This window comes from Hyla sarda, chromosome 4, assembly GCF_029499605.1.
Source record: "Hyla sarda isolate aHylSar1 chromosome 4, aHylSar1.hap1, whole genome shotgun sequence".
Taxonomy (NCBI): Eukaryota; Metazoa; Chordata; class Amphibia; order Anura; family Hylidae; genus Hyla; species Hyla sarda.
The window spans coordinates 169,557,111-169,583,366 of record NC_079192.1 but is presented as its reverse complement, the minus strand read 5'-3'; the positions used below and the strand labels follow the sequence as shown (position 1 = coordinate 169,583,366).

General features: G+C 43.7%; 1 protein-coding gene across 4 annotated transcripts in view; it reads right to left on the bottom strand.

The window, feature by feature from the left end:
* ICE2 (interactor of little elongation complex ELL subunit 2) overlaps positions 1–24,811 on the bottom strand; it is a 121,107-nt gene extending 96,296 nt beyond the window's left edge. For 2 of the 4 annotated variants that reach the window (XM_056572701.1, XM_056572700.1), the window contains exon 1: positions 24,697–24,811. In XM_056572701.1, the coding sequence (XP_056428676.1) occupies positions 24,697–24,722 (26 nt within the window). In that variant the 5' untranslated portion in view covers positions 24,723–24,811. The remainder of the gene's footprint in view (positions 1–24,696) is intronic. The other 2 variants (XM_056572703.1, XM_056572702.1) reach the window with 2 other exon arrangements.
* Positions 24,812–26,256: the final 1,445 nt, after the last annotated feature.

Sequence of the window (26,256 nt, the reverse complement as noted above, 5' to 3'; positions counted from 1 at the left end):
CTGTAACTTATGCACATCCTCTATAGACTGTACCGTGCTACAAAGCTTGGTGTCATCCGCAAAGATAGAAACAGAGCTGTTAATACCATCCTCTATATCATTGATAAATAAATTAAACAGCAGCGGGCCCAGTACTGAACCTTGGGGTACACCACTAATAACCGGGGACCAATCAGAGTACGAATCATTTACCACCACTCTCTGGGTACGATCCATGAGCCAGTGTTCAATCCAGTTACAAACTAAAATTTCCAAACCCAAAGACCTTAACTTACCTGTCAGACGTCTATGAGGGACAGTATCAAACGCTTTGGCAAAATCCAGAAACACTATATCCACAGCCATTCCTCTGTCAAGGCTTCTACTCACCTCTTCATAAAAGCAAATTAGATTGGTTTGACAACTTCTATCCTTAGTAAACCCATGCTGGCTATCACTTATAATACTATTATCCCCTATGTATTCCTGTATGTAATCCCTTATAAGTCCTTCAAACAATTTACCCACAATGCACGTTAGACTTACCGGTCTATAATTGCCTGGCGAAGACCTAGAGCCCTTCTTGAAGATTGGTACCACATTAGCCTTGCGCCAGTCCCTTGGCACAATACCAGACACCAGAGAATCTCTAAATATCATGAACAAGGGTACAGATATTACTGAACTTACCTCTCTAAGAACTCTTGGGTGTAGTCCATCCGGCCCTGGAGATTTGCTTACATTTACTTTACTTAACTTACCTTGTACCATCTCTACATTAAGCCAGTTCAATACATTATATGATGTGTTACCAGCACTGACCTGACCAATGTCAGCTCCTTCTTCCATAGTATATACAGAACTAAAGAACCCATTCAGTAGCTCCGCCTTCTCTTGATCGCCTGTGACAACCTCCCCATTAGCATTATTAAGGGGTCCTACATGCTCTGTCCTTGGTTTTTTTGTATTTATATATCTAAAAAAATATTTAGGATTAGTTTTGCTTTCTTCGGCCACCTGTCTCTCATTTTGAATTTTTGCTGTTTTTATTACATTTTTACAGATTTTATTAAGCTCCTTGTACTGTTTAAATGTTATAGCTGACCCATCAGATTTGTATTTTTTGAAGGCTATTTTTTTGTTGTTTATTGCTCTTTTAACCTCATTTGTCAGCCATGTAGGATTTAGTTTTAATCGTTTATATTTGTTCCCCTTTGGTATATATTTAGCTGTATAGTTATTTAGAGTTGATTTAAAGATGTCCCATTTACCTTCTGCATCAGCATTTGAGAACACCTCCCCCCCAGTCTATGTCCTGTAGTGCAGCCCTCAGTCCAGGGAAGTTTGCCTTTTTAAAGTTATATGTTTTTGCTTTCCCCGTCTGTCTTTGTTTTCTACATTTTAAGTCAAAAGTAACTATATTGTGGTCGCTATTACCAAGGTTTTCCCTCACAGTTACATTACCAACCAGCTCTGCGTTGTTGGAAATGATCAGATCCAACAAGGCATCACTTCTTGTTGGGTCCTCCACAAACTGGCCCATAAAATTATCCTGCAATAAATTTAGGAATTTTCTCCCCTTTGTAGTTTTAGCCAACCCCCGGCCCCAATCTATATCTGGATAGTTAAAATCTCCCATTATTACCACTGTACCTGCCCGGGCGGCCCTCTCTATTTGTTTATGAAGCCGAACTTCTATCTCTTCAGTGATATTAGGGGGTCTGTAAATTACACCAAATATTATTTTTTCAGTATTTCCCTCCTTTTGTAATTCTACCCACAGTGATTCCACCTCCTCAAAATCATCACACACTATGGCATCGTTCACATTGACTTTCATACCACTTCTTACATACAGACAGACTCCACCACCTTTTCTGTTCATTCTATCCTTGCGAAACAATGTAAATCCCTGCAGATTAACAGCCCAGTCATGCGAGGAGTCCAGCCATGTCTCAGTGACCCCAACTATATCAATATGTTCCTCCAGTATCAAGGCCTCAAGCTCCCCCATTTTATTTGCTAGGCTTCTGGCATTTGTGAACATACACTTTACATTTCCATTAAGTTTTACACATATAGTCTCACTAATGGGATTTTCAGAGTTATTGGGGTTAATGTCATTTTTTGAGTTATAAGGGCTAATTGTACTATTTAAGTTATTGGGGCTAATGGGATTTTTTGAGTTATTTGGTCTAACGTTATTATTTAAGTTATTGGGGCTAATGGGATTTTTTGCGTTATTGCGTCTAACGTTGTTATTTAAGTTATTGGGGCTAACGGTATTTTTTGAGTTAATGGGGCTTATTGTAGTTATTGAGTTATTGGGGCTAATGGAATTTTTTGAATTATTGGGATTACAATTTTTCGGGCTACATTTATTTTTACAGCTGGTTTGTAACGCATGAATCTCCTTATCCACTGTTCTTAACCTCCCCCCACAGGACTCCTCTCCACCCGCCATTATGTCCTGACCCCTCTCTAACCTATCCATCCCACTGTCTGCTTTCTTTGCTTTATTATCCTCCCCCCACTCACCTAGTTTAAATACTCGGCCACCCCTTCCAGGATTCTCTCCCCCAGCACAGCAGACCCCCTTCCATTCAGGTGCAAATTATCCGTAGAATAGAGTTTGTACCCCAATGAAAAGTCAGCCCAGTGCTCTAAAAACCCAAACCCTTCCCCCTCACACCACGACTTAAGCCATGCATTTAACTCCCTAAGCTCCCGCTGTCTTTCCTGCGATGCGCATGGCACAGGAAGTATTCCAGAGAACACAACCTTAGAGGTCCTTCCCTTCAGCTTGGCACCTAGTTCCTTGTAATTATTCTTCAAGGACCTCCACCTACTATGTATTCTGTCGTTGGTTCCCACATGGACCACGACAGCTGGGTCATCCCCAGCCCCCCCTAGTAATTTGTCCACCCTTTCCACCACATGCCGAACCCTGGCACCAGGGAGACAGCAAACCATTCGGTTGAGGTGGTCTTGGCGACAAATTATTCTATCCGTCTTCCTGATTATAGAGTCCCCTACCACAACTAACTGTCTTGGCCTACCTGCGTTACCATCCCCCACACTACTAGTTGAGCTGTTCCCCCGGCTGTTAGGGAGACCAGTATCCACTAGGGTTGCCATCTCTGATACTGAGGCCCTCGCATCATCGCCCAACTTGGCAATTTTACTTGGGAGATCAGAAGCAGAAGTGACCTTCCTTTTCCTTGCCCCCTTTCCAGTCCCTCTAACTACATTAACCCAGCTCCCTACTTGGGCCTCCTGGCTAGTTTCTCCAACCTCCATTTCTACCCCACTAACTGCTTGCTCTGTAAGATTGTCAATCGCCCTCAATGTTGCATTTTGCTCCTCTAGATCTCTAATACGAGCTTCCAGGTGGGCAACATGCTCACATTTGTCACAGCGGTATTCACCCTGAAGCTGCTGCTCCAGAGATGTATACATGTGGCACAATGTGCACTGAAGAAAACCTCCAATCCTGCTGTCCATATCCTTGGTGACAAACAGCTGTTATTAACTATTAAGAAAAACTACTTTTATCAAGGGAGTGTAATACTTACAGTTACAGTGGGTCCTGCTTACAACTCCTGCTTTCTAAACTTCTGCTTATAAAACTTCTCAAATGTAACACTTAATAATACCACACTTTAGAATACAGACCCAGCTTCAGCTAGACTCAGTCAGAGCAGGGCTCACAGAGTGTCCCTGTGGCAGAATAAGACCCTCCGCACAGAGACACAGTTTTCTGCTTTAAAGCCGGCTCCCTCTCACTCCATCCCTGCTACCCACTCTCAGAGGGGACGGGGACACAGTTTCTCCACACATCTCCCAGCCTTTTTTCTACCCACCCACGCCACACATCCACCATCAGTCCGCTAGCTGTTGCAAGAATAACAACCCCCAGCACGTCTTCACTGTAGAGGAAAACTGTGGGAGTTGTAGTTTTGCAACAGATAGCGGGCGGATGGTAGATGTGTGGGCGAGTGGGAGAAAGGCTGTGGAGTGCTCTTCTGGCTGCGCTCCAGTCTAAGCGATGGCGAGATGTGTAGAAAAACTGTCCCCCTGGGAGAGGGTAGCAGGGATGGGGTTAGAGGGAGCGGACTGTAAAGCAGAAAACTGTGTTCCTGTGTGTAGGGTCACATTCCACTACAGGGACACAGTTTTCTTCATTATACCAGCTATTAGCGGCAGCCCCAGCTACTGAAATCAGCTGGGGGACACTGGGTATGGAGCGGGTTCAAGTCAGGAGCCCGCTCCATACACTCTGAGCGCCGCTGTACTTTTCTTGTCGGGGGGCTTCAGGTTTGGCTCTGCTTGCCCAAAGCAGGGCTAAAGGCCTGAATAATTAATCTGCCAGGTGCCCAGAACTGCATATCCAGGGCAATAGGATTTCCACATCCCTGTGTTAACTATACACAATATAGTGGAGCATTAACATACAGTTATACAAAGAAAATCCGTAATGGAGAACACTGTAAAGGCCCTACAATCCCAAATATTAGAGCTGGCACTTAGCTGTCAGAAAGTCAAGCACCTGCTCCACCAGGCACTAAACACATGCGCAGAGCTTAGACTAGGTTACCATAAAGAGAGAGTCGCATCGCATAAGGCACTTAAAGGTGTACTCCAGTGATTTTTTTTTTTTATCAACTGGTGCCAGAAGGTTAAACAGATTTGTAAATTATATCCGTGAAGAGAAATGAAAATATCGGCACTCACCAGTGTGGCTGCAGGGTCTTCTTTATTGAGACATACTCACATGCGGGGTACAGAAGAGAGGGGAGTGGGGGGACATTCTATTAAAAAAATCTTAATCCTTCAAATACTTATTAGCAGCAGTATACTACAGAGGAAATTCTTTTCTTTTTGGATTTCTTTTCTGTCTGTCCACAGTGCTCTCTGCTGACACCTCTGTCCATGTCAGGAACTGTGCAGAACAGGAGAAAATCCCCATAGCAAACCTCTCCTGCTCCGAACAGTTCCTGACTTAAATAGAGGTGTCAGCAGAGAGCACTGTGGTCAGACAGAAAGGAAATTCAAACAGAAAAGAACTTTCTTTTGTAGTATACAGCAGCTGATAAGTACTGGAAGGATTAAGATTTTTTAATAGAAGTAATTTACAAATCTGGCACCGTTAATTAAAAAATAAAGTTTTCCACTTGAATACCCCTTTAATACTTGTGGTCAATAGAAGGTTTACTTCTCTAGGCACTGTTAGCACAACAAAGGGTACAGGTGGCAGCTGAGGGCTGTATGTTCACTCTCAGCCAGTGTCAGGAGTGCAATATGTTCACTGTCTTAAAGGAGTAGTCCAGTCCTGAAAAACTTATCCCCTATCCTAAGGATAGGGGATAAGTTTCAGATCGCGGGGGGTCTGACCGCTGGGGTCCCCCGTGATCTCCTGTACTCTGCCCCGGCAGGCCACAGGAAGGGGGTGTGTTGACTACCACACGAAGCGGCGGCTGACACACCCCTTCAGTACAACTCTATGGCAGAGCCGGAGTGCTGCCTTGGGCAATCTCCGGCTCTGCCATAGTGCTGTATTAAGGGGGTGTGTCAGCCGCCGCTTCGTGTGGTGGTCAACACGCCCCCTTCCTGTGGCCTGCCGGGGCAGCATACAGGAGACCCCAGCGGTCGGACCCTCCACGATCTGAGACTTATCCCCTATCCTTAGGATAGGGGATACGTTTTTCAGGACTGGACTACTCCTTTTGTGATTTTATATATATTTATATATACACATTTATCTGTAGACCACACTAGCAGACGGAGGGTTAACCTCAATTCATACAGAGAATGGCAGATCCCAACTTTTCAGTGTGCTTGTGGTGGTATCCAAGGGCAGGGTACACTAGTACACAGTATAGTGTGGCGTTGCTTGTCATGTACATAACATAAATCCTCTTCTCCATGTAGCTGTATGCTATGAAGTGAAAGCTCTCTAAGTAAAGTGGCCCATGTGTTAATAGTCTATTACTGTTTGTTAGATTTTACAGACTAAGCCCTTATTTTCCATAAAGGCGGCTTAGAAGAATTTTTTTTTTCCTCCTAAAGAGCTAATTCTCTGCATAGGGCAGCAGGCGAGGTAACAGCTACGGCTTTGTACAACCATTGAGCTGAATAAAACCCCCATTGAAGGGTAGGCATTCTGGAGGTTGGAGGTATGTGCATGTTTGTTAACATGAATGATGCCCATGAGGATTTATAGAAGCGGTGTACATTCTCACATCCCTGTATGGCAGGGTTTTAGTCCTAGTAAGAGATGTAGCAGTTGAATGGTGAAGGCTTCTATGTAGTTAGCAGCAAGATTCAGGTGGCACTGACGGACCCAGACCAGACACAGCGGGAATGGTAGAAAAGATGAATTTGACCAAGATGCAGCACATTGCATCTTGGTCAAATCTTTTCTACCATTTAGCAGTGTCTGATCTGGGTCCGTCAGTGCCACCTGAATCTTGCTGCTAACTACATAGAAGCCTTCACCATTCAACTGCTACATTGAAAAAGCTTGAGGTCTACAGACGGGTCGGGAATTTTTGATATTTCTATTCACGCTCATCATTGTTGTGTATGAACTACACAATTTCACTGGATAAGCGGCTGTGATCCTACTATTCCTTACCCTACTTCCGGTATTGTTTTACACTATGGAGTGCTCCTTTCTTTTTTGGACTAGTAAGAGATGGGCAGTTATGGTTGAATAGAATCCTAGTCACAAACATTGCAGCCTTATCAGGACCCCCCCCCCCCCCCCCCTCCCCATCTTTCATTGAAGTGTGAGGACATTGTTGAGATAACTGGCAATGATTAACAGCCATAGGGAGGTGGTGACAGCACATCCCCTTTGTGTAGATGAGGGGGAGAGTGGGGTCAGACCTGAGAGAAACCTTAACCCCTTGGGGACCGAGCCCATTTTGACCCTAAGGACCAGAGCATTTTTTTGCACATCTGACCACTGTCACTTTAAGCATTAATAACTCTGGGATGCTTTTACCTTTCATTCTGATTACGAGACTGCTTTTTTTTGTGACATATTCTACTTTAACATAGTGGTAAATTTTCGTTGTTATTTTCATTAAAATTTAGAAAATTTAGCATTTTTCTAACTTTGAAACTCTCTGCTTGTAAGGAAAATGGATATTCCAAATAAATGATATATTGATTAACAAATACAATATATCTACTTTATGTTGACATCATAAAGTTGACATGTTTTTACTTTTTGAAGACATCAGAGGGCTTCAAAGTATAGCAGCAATTTTCAAAATTTTCACGAAAATTTCGAAATCAGAATATTTCAGGGACCAGTTTGAAGTGGATTTGAGGGGCCTTTCTGTAAGAAATACCCCATAAATGACCCCATTATAGAAACTAAACCCCTCAAAGTATTCAAAATGACATTCAGAACGTTTGTTAACCCTTTAGGTGTTTCACAAGAATAGCAGCAAAGTGGAGGAGAAATTTTTAATTTTTTTTACTATAATTGCTAATGTTACCCCAAATTTTTCATTTTCACAAAGGGTAATAGGTGAAAATGTCTTCCAAAATTTGAATCCCCATTTCTCTCGAGAAAGGAAATATCTCATATGTGGATGTAAAGTGTTCAGCGGGCGCAGTAGAGGGCTCAGAAGGGAAGGAGCGACATTATTGCTGAAATTGTTTTTCGGGGGCATGTCACATTTAGGAAGCCCCCATGATGTCAGAACAGTGAAAAACACCTCACATGGCATAATATTTGGAAAACTACACCCCTCAAGGAATGTAACAAGGGGTACAGTGAGCATTTACACCCCACCGGCATTTGACAGATCTGTGGAACAGTGGGCTGTCCAAATGAAAAATTACGTTCTTCACTTTTACGAACCACTGTTCCAAAAATCTGTCAGACACCTGTGGGGTGTAAATGCTCACTGTACCTCTTGTTATGTACCGTGAGGGGGGTAGTTTCCAAGATGGGGGTCAAATGTTTATTTATTTTTTCGTTTATGTCAGAACCGCTGTAACCAGCAGCCACCCCTGTGTAAATCACCAGTTGATGCCTCAAATGTACATAGTGCGCTCTCACTCCTGAGCCTTGTTGTGCGCCCGCAGAGCATTTTACATCCACATATGGGGTATTTCCCTACTTGGGAGAAATTGTGTTACAAATTTTGGGGGTCTTTTTTTCCTTTTACCTCTTATAAAAATGAAAAGTATGGAGCAACACCAGCATGTTTGTGTAAAAAATAAAAAAAAATTACACTAAAAGGCTGGTGTAGACCCCAACTTTACATTTTCATAAGGAGTAAAAGGCCACCAAAAATTTTTAGCGCAATTTCTCCCGAGAACAGAAATACCCCCATATGTGGCCCTAAACGGTTGCGTTGAAATACGACAGGGCTCCGAAGCGAGAGAGCGCCATGCGCATTTGAGGCCTAAATTAGGGATTTTCATAGGGGTGTACCCGGTTGCAAGTGTTACACTTGCCTCCACCACCAAAAATACTGTACGTTAGTTTTCCCCAAACAGGGTGCCTCCAGCTGTTGCAAAACTCCCAACATGCCTGGACAGTCAATGGCTGTCCGGCATTATTGGGAGTTGTTATTTTGCAACAGCTGGAGGCTCACTGACATTTTTTCATTTTTATTGGGGGGGGGGGGGGGACACACTGTAAGGGGGTGTATATGTAGGGTTTCACTATTTAGGGTTAGTGTAGTGTAGTGTTTTTAGGGTACATTCACACGGGCGGAGGTTTACAGTGTGTTTCCAGCTGCAGCGGAAAATTTGCCTCATCTCAAACTTGAAGCGGGAAACTCGCTGTAAATCCCGCCCGTGTGAATGTACCCTGTACATTCACTTGGGGGATGGGGTGGGGGAAAAACTATGACTCCCAGCATGCACTGACAGACCGTGCATGCTGGGAGTTGTAGTTATGCAACAGCTGGAGGCACACTGGTTGGGATTAGGAAATACTGAGTTAGGTAACAGACTACCAGAGTGTTTCCGCACCACTGTCTGTTTCTCAACTCCGTGTTTCCCAAACTGTATGCCTCCAAAACTACAACTCCCAGCATGCATGGTCTGTCAGTGCATGCTGAGAGTTCTAGCTTTGCAACAGCAGGAGGCACACATTTTGGGAGACACTGAGTTAGGAAAAATACAATGTTTCCCAACCCTGGGTGCCTCCAGTTGTTGCAATACCACAACTCCCAGCATGCCCAGACAGCCGAAGGACATGTTGGGAGTTGTAGTTATGCAACAACTGGAGAACAGTTTTGAGACCACTGTGCAGTGGTCTCCAAACTGTAGCCCTCCAGATGTTGCAAAACTTCAACTCCAAGCATGCCCAGACATGCTGGGAGCTGTAGTTCAGCAACATCTGAAGGGCCAGATGTTGCTGAACTACAACTCACAGCATGCCTGGACAATCTCGGTATGCTTTGAATTGACATCTGGAGTGCTACAGTTTGGACACCACTGTATAGTGGTCTCCAAACTGTGCCCTTCCAGATGTTGCAAAACTACAACTCCCAGCATGTTGAGAAGGGCCAGATGTTACAGAACTACAACTCCCAGCATGCCTGGACTGTCTGGGCATGCTGAGAGTTGTAGTTTTGCAACATCTGGAAGGACACAGTTTGGAGACCACTGCACAGTGGTCTCCAAACTGTGGCCCACCAGATATTGCAAAACTACAACTTCCATGCAGTGAGTTGTAGTTTTGAAACTCCTAGAAGCTGCAGTGAAGATCAAGGCGATCTTCACTGCAGCATCTGACAACGCAGCACCACTTGCCTGTCACCGGTCCCCAGGTAATGGCCACCGGTCCCCGCCGCATCCACGGCCGCTGCACCTCGCCGCCATCTTTCCCCCGCTATGCCCCGACATCCAGGGGAGGGCAGAGCGGGGGAAATGAACTTTCCCCCGTCCCTGCACTGCGATTTGCCGATCAGTTCGCCACCTCGCTCCTATCCTCTAGGATGATCGGGCTGTCTCTGACAGCTCAGATCATCCCTATTTTCCAGGCTATCGTGTCATCAGAGATCCGATCAGCCCGGAATAGCGGCAAGTCACCGATCTGAACTGATCGGCGATTTGCTGCGATCGCTGACATGGGGGGGGGTCTCAGGACCCCCCCAGGCATTTGCACGGGATGCCTGCTGCATAGGGGATAAGATGTCTAGGGGTGGAGTACCCCTTTAAGGTAAACTAGAGATATGAGTGTATAGGTAGAAGGCCTGAAAGAGTAAACAGGTCCACATATAGAGACACCACTTCTCTAGAAAAAAAAGGGGTACACTAGTCCCAATGGAGGTAGAAAAAAGGAAAAACAAGCTGCCACAGTACATCCGAGATCACCACGTTATACTCACAGAATAAGATCACACACAGGCCCTACGCCGTTTCGCTACCCGCTTCGCCAGGGAGTGTCTAGGTGTTAGCTAGGTAAGCTATTTATACTACAGTGGACGAATCAGAAGTTTAGCATGAAATTACCTGGGTTGGATCAACTAGGCTCCGTGCCGCCGTACCTTGCGGCCGCCTGCGCCATGTGTTTTATTTATTTTTGCACGAGCACTTCACGTTTTCTTTCTATTCTTTTTCATTACCATTTATTTTCGAGATTTATGTATTTACTATACTTTCATATTCTATAGGTACCCACTATGTAGATCAGGGCAATTGCATCCTTTTTACTGCTCCGATTTCTAAGTTGGTGCGCATGCCCAGACCTGGGCCCATGTTGTAGCGGACCCAGTTTAGTCTGCGCATGCGCCGGATATCTATACGCATCATCAGCTTCACTGACTCTTGTGCGCACGTGCCCGTCCAGTGCGTGGTGACATTGGCGCATAAACGTCACCACTTCACTATGCGCGTGCGCCCGAGAGTCCATGATGGCGCCGGCGGCCGTGAGGTACGGCGGCACGGAGCACAGCTGATCCAACCCAGGTAATTTCATACTAAACTTCTGATTGGTCCATGTAGTATAAATAGCTTACCTAGCTAACACCTAGACACTCCCTGACGAGGCGGGTAGTGAAACGGCGTAGGGGCTGTGTGTGATGTTATTCTGTGAGTATAACGTGGTGATATCGGATGTACTGTGGCAGCTTGTTTTTTCCTTTTTTCTCCCTCCATTGGGACTAGTGTACCCCTTTTTTTTTCTAGAGAAGTGGTGTCGCTATATGTGGACCTGTTCACCCTTTCAGGCCTTATACCTATACACTCATATCTCTAGTTTAGCTTACGCTCCCACAACACATCACAGATCACTTCTTCACGTTGTCTCTTTTCTCTTATATCGCATTCTTTATGTTTGCTCGTCTTATGTATGCATATTGTGGAGGTGACTACACTGTTTTATATGTTAAACTGGTATTGGCAACTTTCTAAGAGAATATCCTATATTAGATCATTGCACATTTTTTTCTGGCAATTGCTGATTCTCATTCTTTATATGTTTTTATCTATTATATATGTTTAATAAAGCTTGTGATTTTATTCATACTTCTATGTTTAGTGTTATTTATTGATAGGAGGTATTGCTAAAGTGTTATGCACCAAACGCAATTTACTTTTCTCATTGGAAAAGCTACTTTGGTCACATATCTTTGGTTATTGGATTTAAGGGGTACTCTGGTGAAAACCTTTTTTCTTTTAAATCAACTGGTGGCAGAAAGTTAAACATATTTGTAAATTACTTCTATTAAAAAATCTTAATCCTTCCAGTACTTATTAGCTGCTGAATGCTACAGAGGAAATTCCTTTCTTTTTGGAACACTGATGACATCACAAACACAGTGCTCTCTGCTGACATCTCTGTCCATTTTAGCAACCATGCATAGCAGATGTATGCTAAGGGCAGCATGGTGGCTCAGTGGTTAGTACTGCTGCCTTGCAGTGCTGGGGACTTGCGTTCAAATCCCACTAAGGACAACAATAAATAAATAAAGCATTATTATTATTATAATAACATCAGCAGAGAGAACTTTGGTCGTGATGTCATCAGAGGGCATTCCAAAAAGAAAAGAATTTCCTCTGTAGTATTCAGCAGCTGATAAGTACAGGAAGGATTAAGATTTTTTTAATAGAAGTAATTTACAAATATGTTCAACTTTCTGCCACCAGTTGATTTAAAAGAAAAAAGGTTTTCACCAGAGTACCCCTTTAATGCTGGCCAAATACCCCAATTGTGGCTGTAACAGTGACCACCTAATGTATATGGTGCTCCTTACTCCCTGACAGCAGATATTTGGGGAGAAAAGGGTCAGTCAGTTGAATTTCAACATGCCCAATTCTTCTGTTCTTGGACAACTATTGTAGGTATATAGACACTGCTATGCTGATTCTATAAAAAATTTTTTATCACTGCTGTTGTCATTCTTCCTTTAGAATCCTCCACCTACTATTATAGTGAGATTACCTGAAAGATAACCTCTTCCCTTAGTATCATTGTAAAGGGACAAAAGTCTGCTTTACCATTTTAACCCTTTATGCTGACTGCTAGAGAAGTTGTGAAATTTAAAACAAAAAGCAGGTTAAAAAAATATTTAGAACAATAGTTTTCCATGAATATTGGGATAAAAAAAACTACTCTTTGATGAAGACAACACATGCAGGCAACTTAAAGGGGTACTCCGGTGGAAAACGTTTTTTTTTTTTTTTAATGAACTGGTGCCAGAAAGTTAAACAGATTTGTAAATTACTCCTATTAAAAAAATCTTAATCCTTTCAATACCTTTTAGCAGCTGTTTGCTACAGAGGAAAATCTTTCTTTTTGAATTTCTTTTTTGTGTTGTCCACAGTGCTCACTGCTGACACCTCTGTCCGTATCAGGAACTGTCCAGAGCAGGAGAAAATCCTCATGGCAAACCTATGCTGCTCTGGAAAGTTCCTGACACGGACAGAGGTGTCAGTAGAGAGCACTATGGACAAGACAAAAAAGAAATTCAAAAAGTAAAGAATTTCCGCTATAGCATACAGCTGCTAAAAAGTACTAAAAGGATTAAGATTTTTTAACAGAAGTAATTTACAAATCTGAAACTTTCTGGCACCAGTTGACATAAATGGAGGGGGCGTGGCATGACATCACGAGGGGGCCTGGTGTGATATCACGTCTCCAGTCCCGGAGACAGAGGTTTCCGAGACTGGAGATGCAGCCCCGCATAGAATGCGGATGCTGCACGGAGATGGCAGGCCCCCCCCTGCAATCAGACATCTTATCTCCTATCCTTTGGATAGGGGAGAAGATGTATTTGGCCGCAATACTCCTTTAAGGGTCCGCTCATTTCACTTTTCTGTCTATATTGTATTAAAACAGAAAGAAAAACAGGTCTACGGATTAAGAGGGCAGAGCAGTGGCTCAGTGGTTGGCACCAGTGTCCTGCCGTGCTGAGGTCACCGGTTTAACATCCAACAATGGAAGCACCTGCATGGAGTTTGTATGCCCTCTTTATGTTTGCCTATCTACCAGGACTTCTACCCAATTCAAGGAGGAAAGGATTACCTACCTGCTGAATGCTTCTACCACATTGGGAGGGGGTTATCCTACCGATGCTTCTACTTAATAGGGGCGCCCCTACCTAACTATCTATGGGAAACTTATAACTAATAGAGGAGTGGGAAATAACCTACCTACTGGAGGTACTGTACCTCATGGGAAGGGACTACCTTCCCCCTCACAAACTTACCTACTCACCAATACTATGCAGGGCACTAAGGGAGGCATTATTTGGGGCACTGAGGGATGGAAAAAGGTGGGGAACGTGCTGATAAAGGGCAGAGCCTATGATGTTTGTTGTCCCTCTGCACAGGCTTTGATAAATCTACCCCCAATGACCCTGAGCACACAGCAAAGACAACACAGAAGTGGTTTAGTGACAACTCTAATTGTCCTCGAGTGGCCCAGCCACAGCCCTGACTTGACCCCAATCGACCTAAAATTGACTTCTACTGATGGTGCCCATCCGACCTAACAGAGCTTGAAAAGATCTGCAGAGAAGGAAAAAAAATGGGCAAAAATCCCCAAATCCAGATGTGTAAACCTTGTGGCATTATACCCAAGAAGACTGGAGGTTGTAATCTCTGCCAAAGGTGCTTCAACTAAGTGAGTAAAGGGTCTGAATACTTATGTCCATGTAATGATGTTTTTTTCAATTTCTAACATTCAGTTTTCCCTTTGTCATTATGGATTCCAATACCACTCCAACTCCACGGAGGATAATAGACGCTGCCAGTAAGGTGATCCAGGGGTGATAATAAAAACTTATTTTATTAAAACATGCTACACGTTTCGAAACTGAACTGGTTTCTTCATCAGGCATGACAGAAATCACTCAATGCTCAGAATAAATACCCCCAATTCAAATCACATGACAGGAAATAACATAAAAAATACACACATTTTACAAAATATATAAGAAAGGATATGAAAAAAACACAAAAAAACCACACATTAAAAATATACTTATAATATTAGATCAAACAGTAGTCCATTCTATAACCTCATTAAGCCCTTCCAGGGCCAATATGTTAAACATAAAGATCCAATAAGATTCCCTGTTGATCAGGGCTTGAAAACGGTTGTTAATATCAAGAGGTATAGTTTCAATGATGGCCAATTGTAACAGACTAACGTCTCCTCCATGCTTTAACCCCTTAAGGACCCAGCCAATTTTCACTGTAGGACCCGGCCATTTTTTGCACATTTTGGAAGACATCAGAGGGCTTCAAAGTATAGCAGCAATTTTCCAATTTTTCACAAAATTTTCAAAATCAAATTTTTTCAGGGACCAGTTCTGGTTTGAAGTGGAATTGAAGGGTCTTCATATTAGAAATACCCCACAAATTACCCCATTATAAAAACTGCACCCCTCAACGTATTCAAAATGACATTCAAAATGTTTGTTAACCCTTTAGGTGGTTCACAGGAATAGCAGCAAATTGAAGGAGAAAATTCAAAATCTTCATTTTTTACACTGGCATGTTCTTGTAGACCCAGTTATTGAATTTTTACAAGGGGTAAAAGGAGAGAAATCTTCCTAAAATGTGTAACCCAATTTCTCTCGAGTAAGAAAATATGTTATGTGTATGTTAAGTGTTCAGCGGGTGCAGTAGAGGGCTCAGAAGGGAAGGAGCGATAGTGGGATTTTGGAGAGTGAGTTTTTCTGAAATGGTTTTTGGGGGGCATGTCACATTTAGGAAGCCCCTATGGTGCCAGAACAGCAAAAAAAATAAAAAATAAAACACATGGCATACTATTTTGGAAACTACACCCCTCAAGGCACGTAACAAGGGGTCCGATGAGCCTTAACACCCCACAGGTGTTTGACGACTTTTCGTTAAAGTTGTATATGTAAAGGATTTTTTTTTTCACTAAAATGCTAGATTTCCCTCAAATTTAACATTTTTACAAGGGATAATAGGACAAAATGCCCCCCAAAATTTGTAACCCCATCTCTTCTTAGTATGGAAATACCCCATGTTAGGACGTAAAATGCTTTGCGGGCTAACTACAATGCTCAGAAGAGAAGGAGTCACATTTGGCTTTTGGAAAGCAAATTTTTCTGAAATGGTTTTTGGGTGGCATGTCCCATTTAGGAAGCCCCTATGGTGCCAGAACAGCAAAAAAAATAAAAAATAAAACACATGGCATACTATTTTGGAAACAACACCCCTCAAGGCACGTAACAAGGGGTCCAGTGAGCCATAACACCCCACAGGTGTTTGACGACTTTTCGTTAAAGTTGGATGTGTAAATGATAATTTTTTTTTTTTCACTAAAATGCTAGTTTTCCCTCAAATTAATTTTTTCTACAAGGGATAATAGGACAAAATGCCCCCCAAAATTTGTAACCCCATCTCTTCTGAGTATGGAAATACCCCATGTGTGGACGTCAAGTGCTCTGCTGGCGCACTACAATGCTCAGAAGAGAAGGAGCGCTATTGAGCTTTTGGGAAAAAAATTGTTTGGAATGGTAGTCAGGGGCCATGTGCATTTACAAAGCCCCCCGTGCTGCCAGAACAGTGGACCCCCCCACATGTGACCTTATTTTGGAAACTACACCCCTCACAGAATTTAATAAGGGGTGCAGTGAGTATTTACACCCCACTGGCGTTTGACAGATCTTTGGAACAGTGGGCTGTGCAAATGAAAAATTAAATTTTTCATTTTCATGGACCACTGTTCCAAAAATCTCTCAGACACCTGTGGGACGTAAATGCTCATTGTACCCCTTATTACATTATGTGAGGGGTGTAGTTTCCAAAATGGGGTCACATGTGGGGGGGGGGTCCATTGTTCTGGCACTATGGGGGCTTTGTAAACACACGTGGCCTTCAATTCTGGACAAATTTTCTCTTCAAAAGCCCAATGGTGCTCCTTCTGTTCTGAGCATTGTAGTGCGCCCGCAGAGCACTTTACATCCACATATGGGGTATGTTCTTACTGTGAAGAAATGGGGTTACAAATTTTATTTAGTTTTTTCTATTTTCCCTTGTGAAAATGAAAAATTTAGGGTAACACCAGCATTTTTGTGAAAAATGTTTTAGTTTTTTTTCCATCCAACTTTGAAGAATTTTCATCAAACACCTGTGGGGTGTTAAGGCTCACTATGCCCCTTGTTAAGTTCCGTGAGGGGTGTAGTTTCCAAAATGGGGTCACATGTGGGTATTTTTTTTTTTTTGTGTTTATGTCAGAACGGCTGTAAAATCAGCCACCCCTGTGCAAATCACCAATTTAGGCCTCAAATGTACATAGTGCGCCCTCACTCCTGAGCCTTGTTAAGCGCCTGCAGAGCATTTTACGCCCACATATGGGGTATTTCCATACTCAGAAGAAATTGAGTTACAAATTTGGGGGGTCCTTTTTTCCTTTTAATGCTTGTGAGTGTAAAATTTTACATTTTTTTTCACTAACAAGCGGGTGTAGCCCCCAACTTTTCCTTTTCATAAGGGGTAAAAGGAGAAAAAGCCCCCTAAAAGTGCAATTTCTCCAGAGTACAGAGATATCCCATGTGGCCCTAAACTGTTTCCTTTAAATACGACAGGGCTCCGAAGTGAGAGAGCGCCATGCGCATTTGAGGACTAAATTAGAGATTACATAGGGGTGGACATAGGGGCATTCTACACCAGTGATTCCCAAACAGGGTGCCTCCAGCTGTTGATAAATTCCAAGCATGCCTGGACAGTCAGTGGCTGTCCAGAAATGCTGGGAGTTGTTGTTTTGCAACAGCTGGAGGCTTCGTTTTGGAAACACTGCCATACAATACGTTTTTCATTTTTATTGGCGGGAACGTGTAAGGGGGTGTATATGTAGTGTTTACCCTTTATTATGTGTTAGTGTACTGTAGTGTTTTTAGGGTACATTCGCACTAGCTGGTTACGGTGAGTTTCCCGCTAGGGGTTTGCGCTGTGGCAAAAAGTTTGCCGCAGCCCAAACTTGAAGCAGGAAACTTACTGTAAACCTAACTGTGTGAATGTACCCTGTACATTCACATATGGGGGGGCGCAAACCTCCAGCTGTTTCAAAACTACAACTCCCAGCATGTACTGACAGACCGTGCATGCTGGGAGTTGTACTTTTGCAACAGCTGGATGCACACTGGTTGGAAACCTTCAGTTTGGTTGGAAAATACTAAGTTAGGTAACAGAACCTAACTGAAGGTTTCCAACCAGTGTGCCTCCAGCTGTTGCAAAACTACAACTCCCAGCATGTACTGATCCCCGAAGGGCATGCTGGTAGATGTAGTTATGCAACAGGTGGAGGTACGCAACTACCACTCCCAGCATGCCGAGACAGCTGTTTTGCCTATTGTGGGTGGGCAGGATGGGGAAAACGAAAGTTAACCCCCCCCCCCCCCGATCTGCTATTGGTCATTGCTTCTTAAGGGGTTAAACAAACATGGCGAGAGTGTTTCATAAAGGAATTCAGTATATTGCATAAATTCTTTCATGAAACACAGCGTCTCTCGCCATGTTGGTTTAAAGCATGGAGGGAGACATCAATGAATTGGGGGTATTTATTCTGAGCATTGAGTGATTTCTGTCATTCCTGAAGAAGAAACCGGTCCGGTTTTGTAAAGTGTAGCATGTTTTAATAAAATACGTTTTTATTATCACCCCTGGATCACCTTACTGGCAGCGTCTATTATCCTCTGTGGAGTTGGAGTGGTATTGGAATCTATTATTCATGCTTGGGAGCGTTCGGAGGAATGTGCAGCAGCCTTAACCCCTTAAGGACGCAGGGTTTTTCCGTTTTTGCATTTTAATTTTTTCCTCATCACCTTCTAAAAATCATAACGCGTTCAATTTTGCACCTAAAATTCCATATGAGGGCCTATTTTTGGGCCACCAATTCCACTTTGCAGTGACATTAATCATTTTACCAAAATATCCACGGTGAAGCAGAAAAAAAATTAATTGTGCGAAAAAATTGAAGAAAAAATTAAATTTTGTAACTTTTGGAGGCTTCCGTTTCTATGCAGTGCATTTTTCGGTAAAAATGACACCTTATCTTTATTCTATAGGTCCATACGGTTAAAATGATACCCTACTTTTATAGGATTGATTTTGTATTACTTCAGAAAAAAATCATAACTACATGCAGGAAAATGTATACGTTTAAAATTGTCATATTCTGACCCTTATAACTTTTTAATTTTTCTGCGTATGGGCTGGTAGGAGGGCAAATATTTTGCATCGTGATCTGAAGTTTTTATCAGTACATTTCTGCACGCGGCGATACCACATGTTTATTTTTATTTACACAGTTAATATATATATATATTTTTTGCAGTGTTATAGCCTCCCTAGTGGCTATTACACTGCACACACTGATCTGCTACACAGATTATTGCCGTGCATTGACACAGCAAGGATCAGTGTTATCAGCGGTCGATTGCTCAAGCCTGGATTTCAGGCTTGGAGCAATGAATGGCCGATTGGACATGACGGAGGCAGGTAAGGAGACCTCAGCTCGTGTTCTAGCTGATCGGGATATCAAGATTTCACCGTGATGGTCCCGATTAGCCCAACTGAGCTGCTGGGAAGCTTTCACTTTCATTTTAGACGTGGCGATCAACTTTGAACGCCGCGTCTATAGGGTTAATAGCAATAACAACGATCAGTGCCGCACAATATTTGCCCAGGATCCCAGCTTTCATTAGCTGCCGGGACCGACCCGGTATGATGCGGGGTCACGGCGTGACCCCGCGTTACATGCCGGGACCGTGTGCAGGGCGTACAGGTACGCTCTGCGTCCTTAAAGGGGTTATCCAGGATAAAACTTTTTTTATATATACCATCAACTGGCTCCAGAAAATTAAACAGATTTGTAAATTACTTCTATTAACCCCTACAGGACCCATGATGTACCGGTACTTCATGAGTCCGCTCCTGTTCTATAACGCAGGGCCACAGTGGTCGGGCCCGGCCTCTTAGAGGCCGGGACCCGTGGCTAATAGCACGCAGCAATGATCGCGGGGCCGCACGCTATTAACCATTTAGACCCAGCGTTCAAAGTTAGTAAAAACAATGCCGGTTAGCTCAGGGGGCTGTTAAGGATCGCGGCGGCGAAATCGTGGCATCCCAAACAGCTGTGACACAGCAGGAGGGTCCCTTACCTTGCCTCCTGGTGTCCAATCGCCAGATCCAGGCATGAGCAGTCAAGCGGCAGAATCATTGATCAATGGTTTCCTATGAGAAACCATTGATCAATGTAAAAGATCAGTATGTGCAGTGTTTTAGGTCCCTATGGGAATAAAGATCATTTAACCCCTTCCCTAATAAAAGTTTGAATCACCCCGCTTTTCACATTTAAAAAAAATAAACAGTGTAAATAAAAATAAACATTTGTGGTATCGCCGCGTGCGGAAATGTCCGAATTATAAAAATATATAGTTATATATAGTTAATTAAACTGCACGGTCAATGGCGTATGCACAAAAAAATTCCAAAGTACAAAATAGTGAATTTTTGGTCACTTTTTATATCATGAAAAAAATGAATAAAAAGCGATCAATAAGTCTTATGAATACAAAAATGGTACCGCTAAAAACTTCAGATCACGGCGCAAAAAATTAGCCCTCATACCGCCCCATAAAAAAATAAAAATAAAAAAGTTATAGGGGTCAGAAGATGACAATTCTAAATGTATAAATTTTCCTGCATGTAGTTATGATTTTTTCCAGAAATACGACAAAATCAAACCTATATAAGTAGGATATCATTTTAACCATATGGACCTACAGAATAATGATAAGGTGTCATTTTCACCGAAAAGTGTACGGTATAGAAACAGAAGCCCCCAAAAGTTCCAAAATGGCGAGGGGGGGGTTCTCAATTTTGTCTCACAATGATTTTTTTTTCCACTTCACCGTAGATTTTTGGGTAAAATGACTGACGTCATTATGAAGTAGAATTGGTGGTGCAAAAAATAAGCCATCATATGGATTTTTAAGTGCAAAATTGAAAGAGTTTTTTTTTTTTTATGTAAGGAGGAAAAAACGAAATGCAAAAATGGAAAATCCCCGGGTCCTTAAGGGGTTAAAAAATCTTAATCCTTTCTGTTTTTATGAGCTGCTGAAGTTGAGTTCTTTTCTGTCTAAGTGTCTCGGGAACTGTCCAGAGTAGAAGCAAATCCCCTAAGCAAACCTCTCCTCTGTGCAGTTCCCGAGACAAGCAGAGATGTCAGCAGAGAGCACTCGTGCCAGACAGAAAAGAACAACTCAACTTCAGCATCTGATAATTATTGGAAGGAGTAAGATTTTTTAATAGAAGTAATATACAAATCTGTTTAACTTTCTGGAACCAGTTGATACATAAAAAAAAGTTTTTCCCCGGAATACCCCTTAGTGGTTAAATGACTGAGTGCATATACGTGTTGTGCCGGAATTTGCACAACCGTTTTAGGTGTGATGATCCTTCTCTCACTTTTCATTTTATACTGAAGGTGTCACACTAGGGAGCGCTTCTGTCTTTTGTATTTAAGCTTTGTCATTATGGGGCATTGAGTGCAGAATAATAGGGTGGGGGGACTTTCTAAATGCTCTGATGTAAAGACTTGTGTAAGTTAACTGCTCATATTGGAGGAGATTTATCAAAACCAGTCCAGAGGAAAAGTTTCTGTGTTGCCCATAGCAACCAATCAGATCGCTTTCATTTTTCAGAGGTCTGTTCAAAAATGAAAGTAGTGATCTGATTGGTTGCTATGGGCAACACAGCTACTTCTCCTCTGGACAGGTTTTAATAAATCTCCCCCATTGTCTTATATTTGGAAGACATTTTGGGGGCTTCAGAACCATTACCAGTTTTCCATAGTTTTGGTCCCAGAATACAATAGTTTCAACTTTCAGAGATCATCCTGAAACTAATATAGTAACTTTAGGGATCACTGTGGATAGTACACTGCTCAAAAAAAAATAATGGGAACACTTAAACAACACAATGTAACTCCAAGTCAATCACACTTCTGTGAAATCCCACTGTCCACTCAGGAAGCAACACTGACTGACAATCAATTTCACATGCTGTTGTGCAAATGGAACAGACAACAGGTGGAAATTATAGGCAATTAGCAAGACACCCCCAATAAAGGAGTGGTTCTGCAGGTGGTGACCACAGACCCCTTTTCAGTTCCTATGCTACCTGACTGATGAATGGTCACTTTTGAATGCTGGCGGTGCTTTCACTCTAGTGGTAGCATGAGATGGAGTCTACAACCCACACAAGTGGCTCAGGTAGTGCAGCTCATCCAGGATGGCACATCAGTGCGAGATGTAGAAAGAAGGTTTGCTGTGTCTGTCAGCGTAGTGTTCAGAGCATGGTGGCGCTACCAGGAGACAGGCCAGTACATCAGGAGACTGGGAGGAGGTCATAGGAGGGCAACAACCAAGCATCAGGACCGCAACCTCCTTCTTTGTGCAAGGAGGAGCACTGCCAGAGCCCTAAAAAATGACCGCCAGCAGGCCACAAATGTGCATGTGTCCACTCAAACTGTCAGAAACAGACTCCATGAGGGTGGTATGAAGGCCCGCTGTCCACAGGTGGGGGTTGTGCTTACAGCCCAACACCGTGCAGGACGTTTGGCACTTGCCAGAAAACAACAAGATTGGCAAATTCACCACTGGCGCCCTGTGCTCCTCACAGATGAAAGTAGGTTCACACTGAGCACATGTGACAGACGTGACAGAGTCTGGAGACGCCGTGGAGAACGTTCTACTGCCTGCAACATCCTCCAGCATGACCGGTTTGGCAGTGGGTCAGTAATGGTGTGGGGTGGCATTTCTTTGGGGGGGGGGGGGGCACAGCCCTCTATGTGCTTGCCAGATGTAGCCTGACTGCCATTAGGTACCGAGATGAGATCCTCAGACCCAATGTGAGACCAGATGCATGTGCGGTTGGCCCTGGGTTCCTCCTAATGCAAGACAATGCTAGACCTCATGTGGCTGGAGTGTGTCAGCAGTTCCTGCAAGAGGAAGGCATTGATGCTATGGACTGGTCCGCCCGTTCCCTAGACCTGAATCCAATTGAGCACATCTGGGACATCATGTCTCGCTCCATCCACCAACGCCACGTTGCAACACAGACTATCAGGAGTTGGCGGATGCTTTAGTCCAGGTCTGGGAGGACATCCCTCAGGAGACCATCCGTCACCTCATCAGGAGCATGCCCAGGTGTTGTAGGGCGGTCATACGGGCACGTGAATGCCACACACTACTGAGCCTCATTTTGACTTGTTTTAAGGACATTACATCAAAGTTGGATCAGCCTGTAGTGTGGTTTTCCACTTTGATTTTGAGTGTGACTCCATATCCAGACCTCCATGGGTTGATAAATTTGATTTCTATTGAAAATATTTGTGTGAATTTGTTGTCAGCACATTCAACTATGTAAAGAGGAAAGTAGGGCTGGGCGGTATGACCAAATACGTGTATCACTGTATTTTTGTAACTTATGGCAGTTCCACGGTATATAACGGTATTCCCCCCCCCCAAATAAATTATCATCCCAGCGCTGCGCTGTCCCCATCGGGGTAAATACTCACATATCACCCGCAAGCGCTGCCCTCCTTGTCCTCCTGCTTGTTGCGGCCGCCGGCGCTGACACTATACTGTACACTGTATCCCTATGCCCGGGCTGCAAAAGGTAAACAAAATAAACGGCCTCACGCTCTTCCTGGGGACGGGAACGTCGGACAGCCGTCAGCCTATCACCAACTGCAGCGATGTTCCGCCTCGGCCGGTGATAGGCTGAGCCCACTATCATGTAAGAAGCCAGCTTCTTACATGACAGTGCGCTCAACCTAACACCGGCCGAGGCGGAACATCGCTGCGGCCGGTGATAGGCTAACGGCTGTCCGACGTTCCCGTCCCCAGGAAGCTGGTCCGGACCGACGGGGGAAAGTGAGTTAAAATTTAATTAGTTTATCTTTTTGCAGCCCGGGCACAGGGATACAGCGTACAGTATAGATTTCCAGCGGCCAGCAACAAACAGGAGGACAAGGAGGGCAGTGCTTGCAGGTGATATGTGAGTATTTACCCCGATGGGGACAGCGCATCGCTGATAATTAATTGGGGGGGGGGGCAGAACAGCGCTCATGGGTCACATATGATTAGTTCACCGATGTGGTGACAGCGCAGCGCTGGGCTGATAATTCCTTCATTCCCGAGGGGGAGGGGCCAAACCGATATTGCGGTATGGGGAAAAAGTCATATCGTGGAGCACAAAGATTTTGGTATTCGGTATGAACCGTTATACCGCCCAGCCCTAGAAGAAAGTATTTCATACGATTAGTTCATTCAGATGTAGGATGTGTTATCTTAGTGTCCCCTTTATTTTATTTTTTGAGCAGTGTATCCTGTGACAAGTACACATAGATAAGACCTGCCATTATTTGGTACCTGTAAAGTTGACCTCCTGCCCATTTCTCAGATGGGGTGTGGAGAGATGCAGTCCAGGCTGGAGATGGTCCCATAGGACCTGAGCGGGTTCTCTGCAATAGCTGATTTCTAATAGGATTTGTGCACAGAACTCACTAGGCATCGTATGGTTGCCTTGGCAACCCAACATAAACCGCATCTCTCCACATCCAATGTGAACAGGGAGAGCTCATCTTCACAGGTGCTATCCTGTACCCTCCTATCACTGGGGTCCTAAGAGAGGAGACCCCACCCCACTCATCCTGGGGTGCAGTTCCCTTCCCCCCCACTCACTATTGAAGTCTATACTATCAATCCATAACCTGCGGCTCTCCAAAATTACAACTCCCATCATTTCGCCAATAGGATAGTATGATGGGTGTTGTAGTTTTGCAATGGCTGGAGGAACACTGGTCTATGTAGTCTCGCCTGTCAAGACATTCATAACATTTCCAATCTATACTCAAATAGGCTTTTCCCCAGTAGAAAGCCCTATAGCAGTGTTTCCCAAGCAGAGTGCCTTCGGCTGTTGCAAAACTACAACTCCCAGCATGCCCGGACAGCCGAAGGCTGTCCGGGCATGCTGGGAGTTGTAGTTTTGCAACAGCCGGAGGCACCCTGCTTGGGGAACACTACCCTATAGAGTCACTCGCCATGACACCTTATAAATACGTCCATTCCTATCCACCTCACAGACAAGGCGGGATGTCCCTATCACTTCCTACTACAGACCTGACATCACGAGTCCTCGCCCTATTAGTATGACCCCTGCACACCTACCCCGTCACCATCCCCCACTCACCATCTGAGCTCCCCCGCCGCCTCCATGGCTACTATGTGGGCGACAAACTGCACCACGTGCGGCTCACAACATCTACGTCATCAGGAGCGTCCAGCGCGCAGCCGCCCGCAGCTTGTCTTCACCCTGTAAAACATCTGTAGCGGTGACCGCCATCTAGTGGTGACCGTGCTAACTGCACGTGTAAGTCAATTGTCCAGAGTCAGCGGAAAATCCTTCTCTATGGTTTGATAATAGAAGAATTACAAGATATATTGTATTTTTTTTTTATCATTCTCACTGACTTCAGAGTTACTTGAAATGGCCAGGTATAGTTATGGACAGAATTCCCTTTCAATGCCCAATAAATTATTTCCTTTGCTAGAAAAATCTTGGAAACTGTAACCATTTCTTAAGATATAAAACTGTAAATAAAATACTTTTGGGCAGTTATTAGATTGCTAACTTTAAAGGGCTACTCCGGTGGAAAACTTTTTTTTTTTTTTTTTAAATCAACTGGTGCCAGAAAGTTAAACAGATTTGTAAATTACTTCTATTAAAAAATCTTAATCCTTCCTGTACTTATTAGCTACCGAATACTACAGAGAAAATTATTTTCTTTTTGGAACACAGTGCTCTCTGCTGAATCACGAGCACAGTGCTCTCAGCTGACATCTCTGTCCATTTTAGGAACTGTCCAGAGCAGCATATGTTTTCTATGGGGATGTTCTCCTACTCTTGACAGTTCTTAAAATGGACAGAGATGTCAGCAGAGAGCACTGTGCTCGTGATTCAGAAGAGAGCTCTGTGTTCCAAATAGAAAATAATTGTGTGATCAGTATGGGGACATAGTTGGCACTAATTTTATGATCAGTAAGAGAACATGGTTGGCAACCATTTTGTGACCAATAAGGCACTAATTTTATGATCAGTAAGGGGACATAGTTGGCACCCATTTTGTGACCAGGAAGGGGACACAGTTGGAACTCATTTTGTCATCATGGTCGACCTCGATTCCCTTTGTTAATATATATCACCCTGTATATAATAACGAAGAGTCTGTAAATCAAAGCTGGTGGGGCAGGGACAGGGGCATCATTAGCATTGGGCATAATTTTTTGCCTGGTGCCCCCGATCTCAAGGTGACGGCTATCAGTTCTCTGCTCTACTGTTTATTCTTATATAGGCTGCAGGCACTTCATGCATGCAGCCTCTGAGCTGTCAGGATGTGAACCCTGCACTGGCGCAATGATATGATGTAATAAGGCCTCCCCAGGCTTCCTGTGGCTCTCCTGCTGCAGCTAAAAGTGAGGGATTAAAGCTGCTTTCTTCATTATGGGAACCAGGGCTAGGTATTTTTTTTACTTTTGTTGTTGCAATAATGGGATATTATTACTGTATGGGGACACAGGGACACATCATTACTGCATGAGGCACAGGGTGACATTTTCACTCCATGAGGCCCAGGGGGACATTTTCACTAAATGGAGGCACAGGGGGATGTTATCACTACATGGAAGCACATGGGGCATTTTTACTGTATGGGACACAGGGAGATATTAATGGATGGGGTACAAGTTATTA